Genomic DNA, 20,067 nt, shown 5'->3' with positions numbered 1-20,067 from the left:
CATAAAAGATTTGTTTTAATTACTGGTAATAGTATTTATAGCTCAGTCGTGGGACAATCAAAAAATTAATTAATTAAACGAATCGACAAAAACGATAATGCTAGTTGCTAAAACGTGGAAAAGATTTTTTTGTCAAGTGTCTTAAAAAGATTCCTTTTATTTGTTCCCCAATAATTATGATTATATGGACTATTAACCTTGCTGTGATATATTTACTATATACTATTTTTTTTTCTTTCTGGATTCTCGTTCACATGCCACAAAAATCAGCAGGAAGAAGAAACAAATAATGTAACATTTGTTATCTTTGTGTAAGATTTTCATGATAATGTAATTATAGAAATAAACAATAATACTAAATTAATTTTTATAACATAAATTATATAAAACATATTTAAATTAAAAAATAAAACTCATCTATTAAATTTATAACAAAAGAAAATTAAAAAAATTATATTATATAAATATTAAAAAATATATAAATTATTTTTGAAATTTTTACGATGAATATTAATTTAAAAATATAAAAAATTTTATAATATAAAATAATTATAATTTTTAAAAAAATTTAATTTATATATTAAATAAGTAATATTAATTATTATTAATTTTAAATAATTTTTTCCAAAGAATAAAAGTTTAATGTTATCATTCTCTATGATAGTTATATAATTATTTTCGATGATCCAAAATCATAAGCAAATAAAATCTTAAAGTATTCATTAAATATAATTATCTAATCATAATGTATAAACTTACAACATTTTAAAATGATCACCCCTATAAAAAATTACCTAAAAGAAAAAGACTAGTTGAAGATTAGGGAATTATGGTTTCCAAGCAAAACAAATCATTTTGTTTTTAAAATGTCCTACAATAAATTTTGCAATATGGAAATGACTTACATAAGGGAAAGATGAGCTAGAAAACTCCATTGTTTTCACCAATTATTGATATTTTGATTTGATCCATCATTTCAACCAAAACAAAAAGGAAAAATGTCAACTCAAGATTGAAACTTAATTACCCAGAAAAATCAACAGCCAAAATCTTAAGCAAGCCATCAAAAGAGACACCTTCTTTTTCATCACCACCACCCAAGCTGATCATAGCTTTAATATCTTCATCCGAAGCAGGAAACCCAGCCCAGTTCATGTAACTTTTCAAGTCGTCATGGCTCAACCTTCCATCTCCATCCTTGTCCATAACCTTAAAAGCATCTTCCATCGCCCCAAAACCTGAAGCTTTTGCTTTTGACCCTCCCAAAACCCGCTCGAACTCCTCGTATTCAACGAACCCATCCCTATTCGAATCCGCCAAAGAAATCATGGTCCCAATCATTTCGTCATCATCAAAACCATTAGAAAACCCAGCGTAAAATGTCCTCAAATCTTCTCTACTAATCTTCCCATCACGATCCGCGTCGAGAACCTCGAACGCCGACCTGAAACCCGACCCTGGGCTGTTCTTCTCCAGCCGACTTGAGTTCCTGTCGGATGGGCACATGGTTTGCAGGAGCAACTGACGATTTCGACCGAAAACAAAGAATACGAACATCGGTTTGAGGGAAAATTTTGGGGAGCGTTTGGTTTATATTTATGGAGGGAGGTGAGAGTAGGACCCCGTAAAATTGGAGACTCTCAAAAATATAAAACACTGGTTGGGGATACGTATGGAGTGACGTCATGAGAAATCGGACGGTCGAGAATTGAGGTTACTTTTTTTTTTTTTTTCTGATTTTGATAATTTGATTCACTTTGACCGGTAGGTTTTGTTGTGTAATGGTCAGAGCTCACATGGGACTATTGTCTATGCTACACCTTATAATTTAAATAAGATATAATAATATGATACAAAAATTACATATAATATCAATAAGCAATTGATTTAATCGGTTATCTTCATTTTTCTTGACAAAAAAGTTTTAGGTTCGAGTTCTGTCGATGATTATTTGTTGGAATCATTTCAAATGCACGATTTGTAGTCACCTGTCTTAGATTATCAGATACGATATATCTTGCTCCGACATGAGAGATTGAGTAGTCTATCTACTTCTAAATTTTTTCTTACCAAAAAAATTACATATAATAAATTGTATTTATGTTTTTTATAATTATATTTCATGTCTTAATCATATTGATACATTTAAAACATGATGTCGTATTTGTTGTGTTTTATATCTTACCTATGTTATACGTTTAAGATATTATTAATTAATTAATTATGTTATTATATCAACATGTATAAATTATACATTTATAACTTGCATATAATCGTGCTTCAATTTTTTTATTATATTATCATTTTGATTAAATATTAAATTATTGATTAGATATTTTAATGTTAATAGTATTTAATTGTATTAATCATATCGTATTGTGTTACTCATTCCTAAAACGAATTAAAATATGTTAATCGTATCATATCATATGTAACACGTATAATAAATTTATTATATTCGTATTTTGATTATTCGTATCATTTAAATATTTGTATCAAAATTATTCATATTATATTTGATCATGTCATATTTAAAATCGTATTTAACATAAAATATAATACAATGACATAAATTATCATGTATAAATATTTTTATCATGTCTAAATATTTTTATCATTAGAGTTTCGAGGTGCAAATGCAAAAGAGTCATGAAAATTATAGTTTTTTTTTTTAATTGCAAAAAAAAAAAATTGAGGCTGGTGGGGTTGAATATTAATCATTGAAACTAATATTAATAAATTATACAATTATTTGCAAATAAAAAAAGCTACTATCAAAATTATAGGATTTTTTTTTAATACAATTGTGGGTGTTTTCAATATTTATTTGAATTCCCACATTCCTTAATATCAATACTAAGAAAAGGAAAGAGATTTAATATAATTCTTCATGTTCAAGCTAGCCATGTTGAAAGCTTGCCTATCAAGGAATCTAATAAGTTTTATTTTATATAATACAAACGTGTGCAAATATGTAAAATTCTTGCTCTCCAAACATAAATAGCTATAGCATATAATAAAATAGACCGTCAAATTTTGAATTACCCACAGTCAAAAGTTTTTGTTTTTGTTTTAACCAATAAGTTACATTTTTTTTTATGTCTATGTAACGTTTTATTCTTTTATTTATATTCATAATGAATAAATCAGTTGATTCTTTAAATTTTGGTGTCGAATAGAAGAAGTCTATTAATTAATTTATTATACCTTGCTTATCTCAATTAAGTTTCGTTTAATAAAATATCCTTTTTTTTCAAACATTGAGATCTTTTATTATTAAAAAAATTTTAAGTGAGGAAACGCTATTTTATTTTTGACATGTTGTAGGTAATTACGTTAGATTTATAAATTACTTAATAAAAGAGATTGCTGATAACGAGAATGAAATTTAAGTTTTATAAATGATATATTTTATTTTTATCGATTCAATCAATTTATATAAATAAAAATATTAATAGAAGTGTTCATTCGGTTTAATTAATTTTGAATTGAATTATTTAAAATTAAATTAATCGAATTGAATTTCTTAATTTTAAAAATTAATATACCAAAATTATTTCATTTGGTTCGATTAATTTTTTTGATTAACCGAATAATAAAATACATTAAATTAAATTATATTTTAAATTATTTTTTTATATGTGAAATAAATTAAATAAAATCATCTAATAAAAATATTCAAACACCAAAATATTAAATTAAAAACTCTAATAACTTGAAATGAAAAGAACAAATTCATATATTTTTAATTTTATATATAAGTTTTATAATATTTCGAATAAACTTTCAGTTAATTCGGCTTTCGACTAGAATTAATCGAAAATCAAATTTTTTTTTAAAATTTTTTTTATAATAGATCGAAATTAATTGGATGATTGATCGATTAATCGAATTAAATCGATTCGGTCAGTTAATTCGGTTAAAACCGAATTATAAACACTCTTAAACTGTAAGACTTCTCAAGTTTGTGGAAAACAAAAATAATTTTTTTTGTTAAAAATATTTTGGGGACTAAAAGAGAAAAGAGAAGAATGATAAGCGGAGTTCTTTGGTAACCAATTTGTCTACAATTCCCTGCAAAAATGACTTGACTGAGGAATGCTTCTGGGACCCTTGCCGGGAATCTGCTTGGTAATTGGGAATTGGATGGCTTATTATGGCTAACAAAAGGAATCTGCATGATCAATCTATTCAATAATTTTGACCAATAGTTGGGCAAAGAGGCTTTGCTCTATTATGGAATCAACTGTTAAGTTCATATTCTGCCAACATTTTGTGGTCACTGACCATTATCAACTCTATTGCAATGTCGGCAAGTAGGTTAATTAGGTCCGCCATCAAAGAATTTGATGATTTTGGGTTTGAATCTAAAATGGTATATGAAGCAGTTGAAATGTGATTCTCCATAATCCAATCAAAGAAAGGCTATTTTCCTACAAGCAAACTTGGGTTCTCCATTATTTTCCACTCAATTGGGAAATTAGGAAGTGGAAACATAAGGCATCCAATTAGGTATTTGATTCTTGAATGCATTTAATAAGTTTTCCTTCATTCAAGTCATTTTAAGTGATCTTTGAAAAGATGATTCCCTGTTTCCTATCAAGATTGCACTTAAAATTTGCTTTCAAACCTTTTTTTTAAGTAATAAATAGGATTGAGTTGATATAAATCGAATATTTTATTTGATAAGTTTAAATTTAATTTTTGTTGTCAATAATTTTTTTTACGAATGAACTGTAAATTTTTCTTAAAATTGGTATGCTTTGACTTTAAAATGCGATAGTCTTTTTTAATCTAAATTGTTTGTATAAATTTTTTTTGTAAAAATAATAAAAATAACATAGAAAATCAAATGATATGTAAATTAAAATATTTAATTATTCTAATTAATAATACATATACTTATAAATACATCACACAACAAAAAACTCATTTAAAGACATTTGGTTATAAAACCACATATGATGTCAAGCATTACGAAACATAGGTTATTTTCCTTTTGATTTGAGGAAGCGAGATTTGAATTTTAAACTGTACACAATGAGCAACAAATCATACACCAATTACTTAGCAAAATGCTCGGATGCGAAGCATGGGTTATTTTCTTAAGCAAACAAAAATTTAGTATTGTATTTAAAAAAATAAAATAAAATGAGCCACTGATTATCTCTTAAATCAATTGACATATCATTAGAATTGATATTTGAAAATTATGAATTTAAAAAAATTTATGTGCGTAATATCTTCTTCAGTCAAATAAATAATAAGATTGAAAGGTTTAAGAGTAAATTACGAATTAAAAAGAAACGGGGCGGGTTAAATGGGATTGATATTGATAAATTTAAAAGGTGGGCTGATTTAGTTTTGGTCCATTTGTTTTCTTTCATGGAGCAAGGCTGGGCCTTCCAAAAGGGCTTTAGTTTGGGTCAATAGTCATACTGTAGGAAATATGAGGGTTTTGGGTAACTCAAGTCCCTTCAACCCTCTCCTTCAAAAACCCTAATTCCAGTTTCCTACTATATATTCGTATCCTCTCTGTTTCCTGCTATAATAATCAGCATGGTTTTCTTTTCTTCTTCTTCTTCATAATATTCGCTTCAAAGTTTTCTATGAAAGATGGATTCAAAAACGTGCCTCTTGATGGGGTCCCTTTAATCTGATAATCATAGTTTCAGGGTGTTTTACCCATCAAATTATTTTCAAAGAAAGAGGCATAGATTATTTGCAGGAAAGTTGAGTCACTTTGCCTTCATTCTTTGTTACCAGGCACAGTGAATAAGATCCTGCTAAATCCTTTTAGCTATACCCCAGTTCTTATGAATCTTCTGTAAAACATCCTAAAAAAAAATGTTCTTTTGAAAACTTTTTTCAGTTTTAAGGTTTTCACTTCTATTTTTAAGCAAACATTACGACTTTAGGGGCTCCAATGATGGCATGGAATCTTTGAGACCTGATCATTTGTTTTGTTTGATGACAACTATAAGCAAAATTACTGAGGAACCCTTTTGCAAATAAATTTCTGGTTTTTCTTTTTTTTGTTTTAGATTGTAGTTGGAGATGTCTTGATTTTATAAAATCATAGATGTATGCTAATGTAGATGATGAAATATGCACTGGGCTCTGATCAGTTCATTGAACTGGTTAATTTGATGGAAATTGCAGCCTAGAAAGCTTGTCTGATACTTTAGCCCTTTCAGAGTTTCTGTCCCATTATTTGTAATCCTGTTGTGTGTTGTCAGGCTGAATGACTTTCATTAAAGATTAAAAAAAAAAATGCAGAGGTAATTCTGCCGAAAGCCTAGGAGTAGAGCAGCTCTGAAGACGGACCTTGACTTGATCCATCTCCAAGGACTCCATAGCACAACTTCTCCTTCCGGCCTCTGTCGGCAGGGTGTTTTACAAAGTTAAAACTTCTAGAGGCATTGTATTTTCTTTAATGATTTAATCAAGAACAAATCTATATGATCATCAATGGATTTTCTTTTCATGATTTAATCAAATACAAATCTAAACAAGCATCAAGAAGTAAAATTGTTTAGTCCAAGTTTCTCAACACATGGAACATAATTGGAGAAGCAGCAGATATTCATATTTTGGTCAAGTTCGAGTCTCTCAACATATGGAACAGGATGCAATAGTTATTCATATTTTTATTCATATTTTCCTTCGCGAAACAAATTTTTGGGGAGATATCAAGACGAAGTCTACTGTTATTATCGTTTTTGTTTCCCTACAAATTTTGTTTACTTGAAAGTAGTATCAATTCTAAACCTCGATATAAAAATTTAATAATAGGTACATATAAATTTAATAAAATATAAAATATATATTTTCATATAAAAAAATTATAATATAAAATTTTTGTATAAAATATAATACAAAATATAAATTAACTCAAATACACAAATGTAATTAAACTAAATCGCACCGACTTTTGATCATTATGTAGAAAAATCTGTGGATAACCAGTTATAAAGTACAATTGGCTTCACTACCATAAATTTCTAATCAAAATACCTAAATTCGTATACTAATAATTCCTGGTGGATGAATTGCGACTTCGGGTGCATTTGAAATCACGGTAATAAAAGACTTCCAAATGAAGCCTTTAGGGTAACCAAAGAAACAGTACTTTCGCAAGAATCAGTTATATGTTATACTATGTGGTGATAATAGCAGCTAAGAAACGCTGGTTCACAAAACTTTCTTCTTTCTTTCCTTTTGTTTCTCTCACCGAAATATATCTAAAGATGAGAGCAAGTTTGCCTTCAAATGTTATGCAATTTCCAGGTACGCTTCGAAATTGTTATCAGCGCCCAGGGGGTGATGAAAAGAAAATAACGATGAAATATACGAAGAACCCAGCAAGAAGAATTCCCCCATAGACAAAAGTTTGTGAGGAGTGCACTGGATATTTGAACTCAATATCACAGCATCTCGTTCTCTCCCTCTCATTGGCCAAAATATTGTCGACATACCTGCATTAACAAGGATGCAGCAGAACAGAGTGATAAATGCTTACTCAAATGTTACTTATTTTGCTAAACCCCTAAATATAAAGAAAGAACAAAGTCCTATGGTTCTCAAAGCTGTACAGCAGGCTAACTTACTGCTGGGTAAACATGGTGCTTTGAAGGATGTCTGAACTATTCAAATGAGCTTCTCTAAGTTGGTGGTCATATAGCAAAGAAGAAAGATCGACAAGTTGTTCCTCAAGGTCCTGTTTTAATCGGGAAAAGAGCAACAAATTAAAACCAGACAAGTTGAATGATTCGATCAGTTAGAAGATTAGTTGTGTCTTACATCTAAGTACTTCTCCAATCGCTCAACTAATTCATGTGGGAAAGGTTCAGGCAGGTTTGTTGTTTTCTTGTAAAACTTCTCCAGCCATAGCTCAGTAGTTGACTTGTTCTTCTTTCCCTTCACAGGTTCACCGAGTGGGGTCTTTAAATATTCAGCAGCAAAAGATTGGACAGTCTGAAGAAAATAGGAAAGACTCAATAAATATAAACTATAAATTGCAAAACTAAACAAACAAGGAATGGCTAGAAGAAGATAACATTACCTCAGATGTATCACGAATGGTTCTGAGAGCAGAATCTACATTTGCATAAATCATGTTTCTCTGCCAACAAGATGTAATATATTTCAGATGCTATTCTCCATTAGAATCTACTTGAGAACATATATATACCTACTAGACTATAAATCCAAGGCAAGAAAACTTTGAAAAATGTTGCTTCAACTGAATAAACATCAAGTTGCAAAGTGCAATCTTAATGCCTCGGTAGGCTTTTGTCTCAATATGTGATACTCACGAAGAATTTTAACACGATGAAATTGGCTTACTAGTGCAACATCCTGAAGCATTTGACTGATTTGAGATGTATTTGAGAATGGTCCAAACGGGTGACAACCAGCAGCCCAGAGCCAATTGACAACAGGCCTTTCATGTATATGAGAAGCCTTTTCATACGGTGCACTCAACCCACCCACAGCAGAAGCAAGCCCTGCTAAAATGTGGCGCTGTGCCTGTGATGGAATAGCATGCCTTCTCTCGGTTTCAGAAACATAACTGGCCAACAAGCCAGGGTAAGGCGCAAGGAAAGAATGGAAAATGCATATAGGCGTTAGAAAGCTCCTCAGTCTAGCAAAGTCAAAGATCTAGAATAGCTCCAAATTCAAAATTATATTGCAAGGTTTTTTTAAAAGGCATGAGGCAACATTTCTGCTCACCTCAGAGGTATTTTTTGACTTTGGTGCTCAAGTACTATGACAACATCATTGCTGGTCCAAACAAGGCTTTCATCCTCTATCATAAGTTGAGGATCCACATCAGCCAATGATAGCACAAAGCTGCAGAAAAATAACTGATTTGTTTCTTATGAATAGCTCTTATATCCATTATACTAATTATTCATGCCTTCCTAATTCAATATGTAGAACAAAAAAACTGAGGCTCTTAAGATGGCATTTTAATTCTTAAAGACTCCATTAAGCGCCAGAAGAGAACTCTCAAACTTTCAATCTCACATAAAAGCTGCAAACCCCATTTTAACCAAATAAACAGAGCATCAACTACAAAATAGAAAATCATCAAGTAGGATAAAGAAAACCCTATGATATGTGTTTCTTGTAAAGAAATGTCTTATCAAATGACTTGGGCATCTACAAATGCTAGACAAGTTGGTCTACTCACACAGGAATAACTCGAGTTCCATAAGTTGGGTGTAGATCTCCTTTTTTCTTCTGTTTTTTCGTTTTCTTATCCTTGCCAATTTTTGACTTGTAAGCAGCCCATAGAGATTTATGCTTCAGAACTGAATCAGTTGAACCCTCAGATTCATCCATCCAGTGCTGCTGAACATAAAATTTAAGTTATGGCAACAGAAGGAAGGTAAAGAGACAGAGATAAGCATAGGTGGAGAGAGTGTTAAACCTCAGAACTATACAAGAGGAAAGTTTAACATGCGAAAAAATTAGACCTAATTTATAGTTTATTCAAAGAAGTAAAAAGAATAAGTGAATATAAACTGACCTGAAGAAGGAAAAACTTATTTGAAAGAGATGGGTCAGCCATTTCAAGCAAACCTGCAGCAAGCACATCTGCAGAGTGTTCCATCTCCTGTGATGAGCACACCAATAAAAAGCACACATATTAAATATAACCATCCTTCAGTATCCTAAGAAAACAACAAACAATAATATGAACACGTGAGCATTGGGATAAAAGGCACATTAACTAGAAATAATCATCCATCATTATCCAAAGAAAACTTACTCCAAAACACACTGATAACAACAAATATGTGAGAAACAAATATGTGAGAAATTAAGGCCAGGGACATTGATTATGTATAACATAATGAAAGTAATCCTCTTAGAATAGGAATGGGCTAAAGAATGGCAAAAAAAAACAGAGGAAAACCCACTTCTTTAAGAATGGCACCATCCAGATATGTCTTGGTATGAACATGGAAGCGTCCATCCTTCTTTGTTTCTTGCAAGGAATGCCCACGCATAGCTTTTGACACAGCAATAGCCAACTTCTCATGACGGTGCAATGCATGTGACCCCCCAATAATTACTACTTCTTGGTCATCATGAACCAACTTCTTCACCTGAAGAAAACAAAATACCCACATTAACATTTTAGAAACTCATACATCTTAGCTTCATGAGCAACTATAGTGTCTTCAGCAGAGCCAGAAATCAACCCAAGCAATTCCTGATCTGGTTGTACCCAAAGCAAATAAAAAAAAAAAGTTTGATCCAATTACCAAATACTGCAGAGTTACATTTGGGATGAATGTTCTTTGCTTTTAATCAGAATGTTTTAAAAGTTACTCGGGGTGTCAGCTATCGCCACTGTATAATCCACTAAAATTTATCTAGATATTATTCCAGATAATGAGACAAGAATCAAGGGCTCAAACCAAACTTTACAAGCATAAGCAGATATGAAGATGCCATTCCAGATAAGTAACTTACCTCTGCTTCAATTGCTTCAATGTCTATGCTGTAATTATGACCTTTTTCCATAATATTATACCGGTTATGGTTTTGGAGAACAATAATAGGTATAAGCAACCGTTTGGTCAGATCAAGAGTTTCAAACCTGAGTTCATCAGGGACAAACAAATAAGCAGGCTACAGAGAAGGCACTAAACCTAGTAAATAAGAATGCTAGTATGGTACGGAAGCCAAATAACATGAATCGTAAATCATAATCAAACTAAGCTTCCATTTTTAATGCTTTAAGAACCAAAAAATGTATGTACTAATCACTAAATGAAGATTGTGTAAAATTACCTGACATCTGGAGCTATAACATGCTCAATTGTGGTTGCTACCAAAGCAGCAAGATGTCCCATGAAATTATCATGGGTAGCATGATCACTGACAGAAATCAAACCTCTTGGAAATAACATACTTCGTATTTTTGGCAATGTTCTAGGGCTGACACTTCCTTCTTCAGTTTCAATCTTTCCATATGTGCAAGGGCCAGCAGAGAGGTCAATCACAACAAATCTGAACAGCAGGGGCAGAAATGAGACCCAGAGAAAGAGATAACCAAAAAGAAGGAAAAAAAAAAAAACAAGAGGGAGGTTACACAGCTGATTTAGAAGTGGAATTTTATGATATCAAATATCTTCTTAATATTTTTTTACCTAGCATTTCTTACTCATAAGTCCATATATCAGGGACTCAAAAGTTAAACTTCTTTTGAAAAAGTAATTTAATTAAAAACAGACCTTCCAGAGCCCAGCCAAACTTGAGATGCTCCTCCTCCATTGTATCGATATCGATAAATGTAGTCTCCCTCTTGTTTTTTCATATCTTCATCAGTCAGTGGGGTAAGTTTGCCATACATCAAACTATCAAGATCAACCTCCTTATTCCTAGGATCCATTCTAACCTAAGAAAGAGGCAGAATCATTCACCATTGCATCAAAAAGGAAATTTTCAAACCAATGTAGCCATGAAAGAAAAAACTAAGTCACTAAGAATAATCAGAAACATTGGGTTTCTAGAATTTGTTTTTACTGTTCTAGACATGTGAGATGGATCAAAAGCAATATCAATATCAGCAAACTTCCATACAGATAAATCACAGAATTGAAATTCGAAAATCAGAGTTAGACTATACCTTGTCAAAGTTAACAATAAATATGGCACTTGGCACAGGTCTATCCGTCTCTTTAGCAGAATATCCCCCAGTATCCATATCAAATAAATGTGAATATAGCTTTTGGAATATTGGCTCCACAGCTGTTGCATCCACCTCAAATAGGGGCACCTCTCTCCCAAAATCAGACTAAGATGTAAAAAAAGAAACTTAAGAACTTCATTTCTAAAAAATTCAATATACTTAATTTTCCTTTTCACAATCAAGAGTAATAGTAAATTATGAAGTAATGTAGTAACCTCTCTTGCAGAACCAGCAGGAAGCATGGCCTCCTTCAGTGCCTTCTCAAGCGCAATTAATTCAGGCTGTCCTGCCTAGAGTACAAAACATTAGCAACTCAGTTTAGATATCAAGCTGAAGCTTAAACCAGTAGTAATTATTGAGGTGAAATAATGAACGAAAAAGATTACAGGAAACGTGTTATAGACAACATGATGTTCTATATCAAGGGGCTCCCCAGTCTCGAGACACGAAGACCTATGTGAGGGAAAGCTTAGTCTTAGAAACTCCTCCAATTTCTGTGCATCCACCTTGTATCGATAGCCACCATCTCCATTGAGACCAATTAGCACCACATTCACTTCGAGCGGAACCTGAAACGGAACCTGCACAAGACAACCTCTTCTAATCATAACCAGATATGAAAAACTCTTAACATTTTAACACTACTTCAAATTTCTAGAGATTTCTAGAACGCAATTCACATTTAGAATCACATTTTACAAGAATCAAATATGCAGCTCAAATTCAGTCATTTCGAATCCTATAAGCTATAATTTTCGTAACTTAAAACGTTATAAAATAATCAACGAAACGATTTCTGGAGAAAAAAATTGGTGTCGAAAAAGTTGAATAGGATACCTCGGCACGCGTGTGGAGCGTGCGGCGAATATCGGACCGAACGCTGTCGCGGACATCGAGGAAGGCGCTGTGGTGCCAGTGAGGGTGACCAGGGTCTCGCTTGAATGCTTGTTGATCAGACTCGGAGTGAGTAGCGAGTCCACTCAGTGCAACGAGAATTAACGCGCATGATAATAAGCACGAAAAGCTTGATTTGGATTCCATTAGCTAAAATTAGAGTGGTAAGAGAGAAGAATTGGTGAAATAAAACTATTCAGTGCCATGATCAGATTAGTGAAGACTGAAGAAGCGAATGGTATTTTTTTTTTTTTGGTTTCGGTAACAAATAAATTATATATTAATAATTACAAATTATTCGAATTTCATTTAAATAAAATTCGAATTCGATTTAATTATTAACGAATTAAATTTAAATTTGATTTATCAATCGAATCGAATTTGAATATTTTTATATTCGATTCAAATAGTTTATAAATTTAATCAAATTTTTATATTTTAATTATTTTAATTAATAAAATATCTCAAATTTAAATTTAAATTTAAATAAAATAATCAAATTTTTATCGAATATAAAAATTAAATTTATTTTTATATACTAATTAAATATAATCGAACGAATTTAAATAATTTAAATTTTATTTTAAATCGAATTAAAATTAAAAAAATAAATTTTGATCAAATTCATGTCAAATTTCAAATCTCAAAATTTGAATTATGTTCAAGCTTAAATTTAATATTATATCAATTTAAATTCGATCGATTATATTTAAAAAAATGATAATAAATGAGATATAATAAAATTCGATTTGATTTTTTAAAAAAATAAATAAAATTTTAAAATGTAATTTAAATTAAAATTAAAATTTTATAAAAATTGAATTAAACGATATTTTATTCATTTAATTTGATTTAATAAATTTTTTAATTTAAGTTTTTTATTTTTTATATATTATTTTAATATATTTAAATATACGAAGATACAACATAGTTTGTTATTTTATAAAAATTTAAAATATATAAATATTAATAAAAAGATATAATTGAATTCTATTCAATTTTTTTATTTTTTATTTTTTTTAATTTGAAATTCAATCTGAATTTAATATAAATATTTAATATTTAAACTTAATTTAAATTAAATAATAAAAATTGATCTGAATTAAATTAAATATTATAATTTTAAATTAATTTTTAGTTTTCTTGGATTTTAATTTTTTTGATTTTTTTTTTCACTCTCACGGAAGAGTGAATTGATTTTGATTTTCCAAAATGGTCCCTGCTTTTGTTGATATGTTTACCAGCTGTCCAACAATACTGTAATGGGCTCTTGTTTCATGTGCAGAATGGATTTTCAATTTCAACCAGCCCATGGATATTGTAATGGGCTTTCTTTTATTGATAATTGGATTGGGCACTTGAAATTGAAGGGCCACTTGTGAAGGCGATTCAACTCGATGTCATGTCCTCAAATTGTCAAACGAAATGCAATGAATGGCTTTCATCTAAGATGGCAAATCTATCCACATTCGTTATATTTCGACCCGATATGATATTATAGAATCTATTTTAATCGGGTTTTAGTTATATTTTTTTAAATTAAGATCAAATCGAAATCGGGTTTCAAATAAAACCATTCAATCTAAATTGATATTAAAATATTTTTTATTATTTATTTAATTTTATATTTATAATATTATATTTATAAAATATTATTTAATACTTTAATTTAAGATGTTAATTTAATAAAAATATTATATTTATATATAATTAAAATATAATTTTTATTAAAAATATTTTATGAATATTATATTAAATTAATTTCAAATTAATTATAATTTTATACATATATGAATCAAATATAATATTTTAATATCAAAATCGAATATATATTTTATCGAAACGAAGTGAATAAAAACCCATCTTAACCTAACCTATACCCATCACTACTCTCATTGTGGATCGTACTAATGCCCTCGCTCGAACGGTATTGGACTCAAATGGGAACCACATTGATTGACCTCCCAAATGGCTTTAAAGTCTCAATTTTTAATGCTTCAACCTTGTGAAGAATCAAAATACTTTATACTACTATTACAGATGATGAAAGAAAATGAGAGAGTAACAAAACAGTTTGATCCAATGATGAGAATACATTACATTCATTCATATGTTGAAAGCTAATTATTATATAAGATATCTTCAGTATTTGGATTTAGACAAGATATGTTAATCCAAACGTGTTTCATCAAAAATCATGTTGACCTGCAGACAGTTGACCTGTTTAACCTTGTAAAATAATGAAACAGATGCGAGTGATGTTCACAAGTTGTGCAGAATATTGCAGCAAATCTCGACATCTTTGCTTGCAATTTGCACGTTGCAACCAAATAAGTAGCATGGCATGTTTTGACTTTTGACGTAGGAAGTACTATATTGTCGTCACTGAGCTTGACTCACTTGATCATTGAAAGCCAATTTATGCTTAAGGCAAAGACAACATGCATTGAATTAAGATTATACCGAGGAATTACATAGAATTTGCATTAACTGTTGGTTACACTCTTAACATTTTACAAATTGGAATCCTTTTAAAACAAGTGCTCCCTGTATCAGTATCTGAGCAGTGCATCAACTCCATTGGTGGACAGCTCCTCAGTGCATCATGAAATGTCTCCTTTTAGAGCAGAAATCTATTTGGTTTATGACTTATCTATGTTCTAGTGCACTTCGATTGGATACTGGAGGGTCTTGGACAGCACCTCTGGAAATAAGATCATGATTAAAGAACAACACAATAACAGTTATATCATCGTGAAAATGGCGTCGAACCTTCTTGTCAATCTTCTGAAGATCCGAATATCTCATTTCTCGTTTTCTGGCTGCTTCTTGTAGGGCAGCCTCGACAAGTCTTTTGGCACTCCCCTGCATTTGTAGAGGTTCATGAGCAACATCTTAAAAACCATTGATTATCTCTCATATCCTAATAAAACTCAAACAGAAGCAATTGAGTTTGCGAATGGTAGCCGGGAAAGAGTAGTTTAGCTAATTCAATAAAAGCATGTAATTTGGAAATGGACGAACTTATAATTGAAGATACACAGATATTTAGTATCAATATGATCACATGGAAATTCAAATTAGCCAAAACAGCATATTTTGTTCAGTCCAAAAGAGGGGATACAAGGGGTAACATTCTAACACAAAAAGGCAGACAAATTATCAACCAAGGACCAAGAAAAAGCAGTTCTGTATCAATAACAGAAGAATCAGAAATGGGGTTGGTCGCAAAATGATCAGACAACTGAAATTTTGTATCAACACCAACCATGGAATGCAATGGACATCAAGAAGAGTCCTAATCAAAATTTGAAATTTGCAGGTCACCTAGTGCCTACAGCAAATGGCCTGAAAACACAAAAGCTTTAATGCAAGAAATTATGCCTTCAATAAACATAGAAATAAGGACAAAATCTTACTGCACGTGGATGACTGTGGACAATATCCACAGCTTTTTCGTTACTCAAGTGTTCCCATAGACCATCAGATGCAAATATAAGGAAAGAATCATTTGGGTGGAAAGTCAGAGAAATAATAGTTGGATTGGCACTCAATATAGGCATGTTCATTGGTTCAGGAAGTCTGAATTTTCTGTTAATTGGTTCCTTGTTATATCGCTCATGTTTCATATAAACGTCACCTATAGATCTAGAAACCTGCATCAAATACAATCATGAAATTTATTACATGACATGGTAATTTATGAAGGAGGTTATGAAATTAAGAAACAAGGCATCATGCATATACATCGAATCAGTTCTGAAAGATTAACATGAGAATGCTAACAATTTATGAAGGAGGTTATGAAATTGAGAAACAAGGCATAATGCTAATACATTTAATCAGTTCTGAAAAATTTACATGAAAATGCAAACAATCAAGAATAAGAATTCATTGATTTTAGCTGATTCAGAAACCAATACGCCTTATTACAGGAAAAGGATAGGAAAGCTCACTTCTGTTTGAATTTAAGACAGGAGACCAAGAATTCTACTAATTAATCAGGTGTAGGCGTCAGAGGCAATAGTATACATAATAATTGTAGTTTTCCTAACTCTTCAATTACCATGCATAAAGACATTGAAAAGTAGAGGCATATGCTTTGACCACAGGGAAATAGATTAACTTCCTAGAATGTGAACAATGAACATGATACACTTCATCCCGTGGGACCTAGGACCAGTATCTCCATGCTGGTTTTCATGGATAAGCCTACAAGCTAAGCAGTATTATGAAGCTTTCAGCAGAGCCAATGATTGGAAGAATAATCCCCCTCCCCCCAAACAAAAAAGAAAGAAAGACAGAATATGAAAGTTGAAGAATTTATGCATGCCTGAATATGCTGAATTTTGAAAGTTATACAAGACTTGGGTGTTTATGTAACCTGAATGATGCCTTTTACTTTCCAAACTCCATGCTTGAGGACAACGATTTGTGGATCATTTGGGTGTAATTCCTTAAGTTCATGCCTGATAGCCTCAATATTTGCATTATGTTCTGTTGACAACTGCATAGCAGCTATTCCTCCTGTGTTGCCAACTTTCTTGCCCAGAACAGCGCGCGAATCACCAAGATTTGCAATAAAAAGTGTTTGCTGATATATTACTCCAACCAGACAGCATGTCCCAACTGTTGCCATATTGGGTTGAGTACTCCATAACTCTGACACAAGGGCAGTGAACCCTTCTTCTGTTTGTCGAAAAGCTCTTTCAATGGTCTCAGCAGTCACAACTCCCTGTGACTCGGCTGTTATTGCTGCATAAACACAAAGCCTAAGAATGCCAACACAACTCCTTTTCTAGAAATTAACCCCATAACCAGAACAAGAAACAGGGTGTTAAACAACATAACACAAATAAGAAACTAAGGCAATAAAGGTGAATTCTTTTGTATTAAAGGCAAGTGACAACGGACAAGAAAATGCCCCGCTATAAACCATTGATCTCAAAAACTCAAAACTATTACAGTCGACTGATTTATAGTTTTGGGACAGACAAGAGAATTATTTTTGGTAAGCACTTCAAAAGAATCAGCTCCCTATCTTCAAGATCAGACATTTCATTCACATTTAGTTCTAAAAGTATCCAAAGAACACCTTACACCTGGCTGTTTTTGAAGCCAGAAATCACTCTAATTTTAGCCACAAAGAACAAGAAAATAACTCAATAGTTACTAAACACTTATTAAAGTACCAAAAAAGTTTCCAAATAGCTTTTTGCTGCTCTCAAACTCAATAAAAGTACCCAATAAAAAACTGCACGTTTTCAAAAACTAAAAAGGAAAAAAAATGAATGAAAATTACTACCATATAGTTCCCATTTACCAGTTCAAATATGAACAAATCGAAAAGCAAAATCCTGAATATCAACAAATCAAAGTTAGAATATTTTGAGTTGGACAAGCTTTAGAATTTATTATAAACACCCCCAAGAAAGTGACGGACCTCGAAAGTGCTTGAACAAGTGATCGCAAACGTAACGGGCAGCTTCGGGCCCGCCGTGTCCATCATAGATCCCAACAAAAGTGCCGAATTGGCCGGACTCGATCTGGCTCTGATCCTCAAGCACCTGGTTTGCTTGGACCACGGTCATCGAAAAGTCCCCGGAACCATATTTCCCTATATCCCGAAACCAAAACAACCCGTCTTTACCTTCTCTTGAGCCGCCACGACTACCGCCGCCAAGAATGCCGTTTGTCTCGTGATTTTCCCCGTCATGCCCAAATGGCTTAAAGCAGAGCGAGAGCAGATTCATCAATCCCTGGAGCATCAGACATCTCTTGTAACAAAAACACCCAAAACCCAAAATCCTACACTGCTGTACAATTCCAAAACCTTTACAATCTGACGACGTGATATGAGCTTTTAAGCAAAAAAGTGACGGCTTTCATTTAAGACCCTAAATTCCCCAGTCCTAAAAACCGAGGAATCCAAGAATGATGTGATGATTGATTGGAATTATATGAGATCGGGGCCAAATGGGGTGCGCAGGATAAGAGGTTGGAGGTGGGGCGTAAGCTAGAGGGAGGTAAAACGTGGGGGAAAGGTGGTGGGTGTTCGGTGGTAGAGGAACAAGGAAGGGATCGGTTGTTTTGGGTGGTTTCTCTTCGAGGAGATGGGTGTTATTTTCAATGTCTTTCTTTGTATCGGTAATGGATACAAAACATTACACAAAGGAAAATTTTACTTAACTTTTCTTGTGTGTTGTAGCTCGTGTCTATGCCCCCTATGCCTCCACTTTATCCCAGAGACAGCTTGTTTTCTTGTGTGTTTCCTTTCGATTTTGTTTTTTGTTGTCTTGTTTCTTCCTCTTCTTTCCCTTTGCCTCGTGATTCATTTCAAGGTTAGAGATTGTTTTTATAAGTTTTATTACTCAAAAGTAATTCCATTTTCATGTTCCAATGATGATCAAACTATAATCTGTTTATGAATGAATGATTACAAATCATACATCAACATGTTTTATTTCTAAAAATGAAAGAAAACTTGATCATTAAGTCGAAGTTTCCTTTAGAAAGAGCCTTCAGTTTGAGAAGTTAATTTGATTTTACTGCTGGCGACAAAAAGCGTTTTTTAAGTGATAGAGTGATAGCTCTATAGCGAAAAGCTTCTTAGGGTTGGTAATCCAACCCGAAACCGTGGACTTCTAACTTGATCCAATCATGCTGGATTTTTTTTTTTAAATCGAATTTTAGATAAAAAAATCAAGGTTAGAGTTTTGATAAATTCACCTTGAGTTGATCTAGTATATATATATAATATTTTTATTATTATTTAATTATATATTTATATTTATATTTATTTAATTTTATATTTATATTAAAAAATAATATTTTATTAATTTAAAATCAATAAAATAAATTACGATTTTATATATATATAAAAATCAAATTGAATTAAATTAAATATAAAATTTAATTTAATTTAAATATTTAATCTATAATATCGAGTCAAATGACTAACGAACAAAAATTCGTCCTGATCTGGAGCTTTGTCAACTCTGCTTCCAAGACAAGATTTTTTTCTTTATCTTTTTAAATTTGCGTTAACATTTGATGACACAATGGCCGTGGTGGTCCCTAATCAGAATTCCATTTTCAACCGCATAAAAAAAATGGAAGTCTTAAAGAAAGCAACCTGTAATTTGGTGTTGGGGGAATAATTTCTTGTGTAAAAGGCCTAAATTTTGGTTGTTGAGAGTTTGGTTCAGCCTTCCGAGTCTTATCGTATTTACACATTTTTAAAATGCAGAGAGATGGAGATGTCAACATCTCTGCTAGCTGTTTGCCGCCAGAGAAAAGAGGCAAAAGAACCACCATTTGAAGAGGCCTTCATTGCCTTTACTGTTGTCATTGGCCTCTTTTACGATACTTTTGAGGCATTTGATGTCTGGTGACAGCAAGAAACGAACCCAGCACTCTCATTTATGGCATTTGTGACCCTGGAATTTGGTCCATGTTAT

General features: G+C 31.8%; 2 protein-coding genes, 2 non-coding genes and 1 pseudogene across 8 annotated transcripts; 2 read left to right on the top strand and 3 right to left on the bottom strand.

Annotated features, from left to right (window-relative positions):
• Positions 1-695: 695 nt before the first annotated feature.
• Positions 696-1,622, bottom strand: LOC111307529 (calcium-binding protein CP1 pseudogene; annotated as a pseudogene). The gene has a single exon (XR_016332135.1). The product of XR_016332135.1 is annotated as a calcium-binding protein CP1 pseudogene (transcript).
• Positions 1,623-5,922: 4,300 nt separating this feature from the next.
• On the top strand, positions 5,923-6,000 carry LOC149512718 (small nucleolar RNA R66). Its single transcript, XR_016332251.1, has one exon. It is a non-coding gene; the product is annotated as a small nucleolar RNA R66 (small nucleolar RNA).
• Positions 6,001-6,094: 94 nt separating this feature from the next.
• On the top strand, positions 6,095-6,183 carry LOC149512717 (small nucleolar RNA snoR118). The gene has a single exon (XR_016332253.1). It is a non-coding gene; the product is annotated as a small nucleolar RNA snoR118 (small nucleolar RNA).
• Positions 6,184-6,912: 729 nt separating this feature from the next.
• LOC111306937 (uncharacterized) lies at positions 6,913-12,823 on the bottom strand. 3 transcript variants are annotated; one of them, XM_089751854.1, is made up of 16 exons: positions 12,551-12,823; positions 12,100-12,294; positions 11,929-12,003; positions 11,651-11,818; positions 11,256-11,419; positions 10,813-11,031; positions 10,492-10,618; positions 9,933-10,121; positions 9,539-9,625; positions 9,200-9,360; positions 8,737-8,856; positions 8,350-8,575; positions 8,066-8,125; positions 7,804-7,977; positions 7,611-7,720; positions 6,913-7,478 (listed from the first exon to the last, which is right to left on the bottom strand). In XM_089751854.1, exons 1-16 carry the CDS (start codon positions 12,752-12,754, stop codon positions 7,310-7,312), a joined length of 2,448 nt encoding a protein of 815 aa, XP_089607980.1. In that variant the 5' UTR covers positions 12,755-12,823; the 3' UTR covers positions 6,913-7,309. The 3 variants fall into 3 exon arrangements, 2 of the variants coding, with proteins under 2 accessions (XP_089607980.1, XP_022760711.2); XM_022904976.2 differs by having other exon boundaries at positions 9,200-9,357; XR_016332066.1 differs by having other exon boundaries at positions 7,133-7,478; positions 8,319-8,575.
• A 2,202-nt stretch (positions 12,824-15,025) lies between these two features.
• On the bottom strand, positions 15,026-19,166 carry LOC111306936 (Protein phosphatase 2C family protein). Of its 2 annotated transcripts, XM_022904975.2 has the most exons (5): positions 18,051-18,935; positions 16,992-17,362; positions 16,027-16,263; positions 15,380-15,472; positions 15,026-15,311 (listed from the first exon to the last, which is right to left on the bottom strand). In XM_022904975.2, exons 1-5 carry the CDS (start codon positions 18,373-18,375, stop codon positions 15,261-15,263), a joined length of 1,077 nt encoding a protein of 358 aa, XP_022760710.1. In that variant the 5' UTR covers positions 18,376-18,935; the 3' UTR covers positions 15,026-15,260. The 2 variants fall into 2 exon arrangements, with proteins under 2 accessions (XP_022760710.1, XP_022760709.1); XM_022904974.2 differs by having other exon boundaries at positions 15,026-15,472; positions 18,051-19,166.
• Positions 19,167-20,067: the final 901 nt, after the last annotated feature.

Source organism: Durio zibethinus, chromosome 22, assembly GCF_047325235.1.
Source record: "Durio zibethinus cultivar Kanyao isolate XHJ-2024 chromosome 22, ASM4732523v1, whole genome shotgun sequence".
In the NCBI taxonomy this organism is placed as follows: Eukaryota; Viridiplantae; Streptophyta; class Magnoliopsida; order Malvales; family Malvaceae; genus Durio; species Durio zibethinus.
The sequence above is the reverse complement of the archived record's forward strand: the minus strand, read 5'-3'. Positions and strand labels throughout refer to the sequence as shown.

Excerpts from the sequence above, each read along its gene's own strand:
- LOC111306937 (XM_089751854.1), bottom strand. The coding sequence starts at position 12,754 with ATGGAATCCAAATCAAGCTTTTCGTGCTTATTATCATGCGCGTTAATT. Across the intron at positions 12,004-12,099 it reads TTGTCTATAACACGTTTCCT|GCAGGACAGCCTGAATTAAT; the intron begins GTAATCTTTTTC and ends TTTGTACTCTAG. Across the intron at positions 7,721-7,803 it reads GATTGGAGAAGTACTTAGAT|GACCTTGAGGAACAACTTGT; the intron begins GTAAGACACAAC and ends CGATTAAAACAG.
- LOC111306936 (XM_022904974.2), bottom strand. The coding sequence starts at position 18,375 with ATGCTCCAGGGATTGATGAATCTGCTCTCGCTCTGCTTTAAGCCATTT. Across the intron at positions 17,363-18,050 it reads CTTGTTCAAGCACTTTCGAG|CAATAACAGCCGAGTCACAG; the intron begins GTCCGTCACTTT and ends GTGTTTATGCAG. Across the intron at positions 16,264-16,991 it reads AAGTAAAAGGCATCATTCAG|GTTTCTAGATCTATAGGTGA; the intron begins GTTACATAAACA and ends TATTTGATGCAG.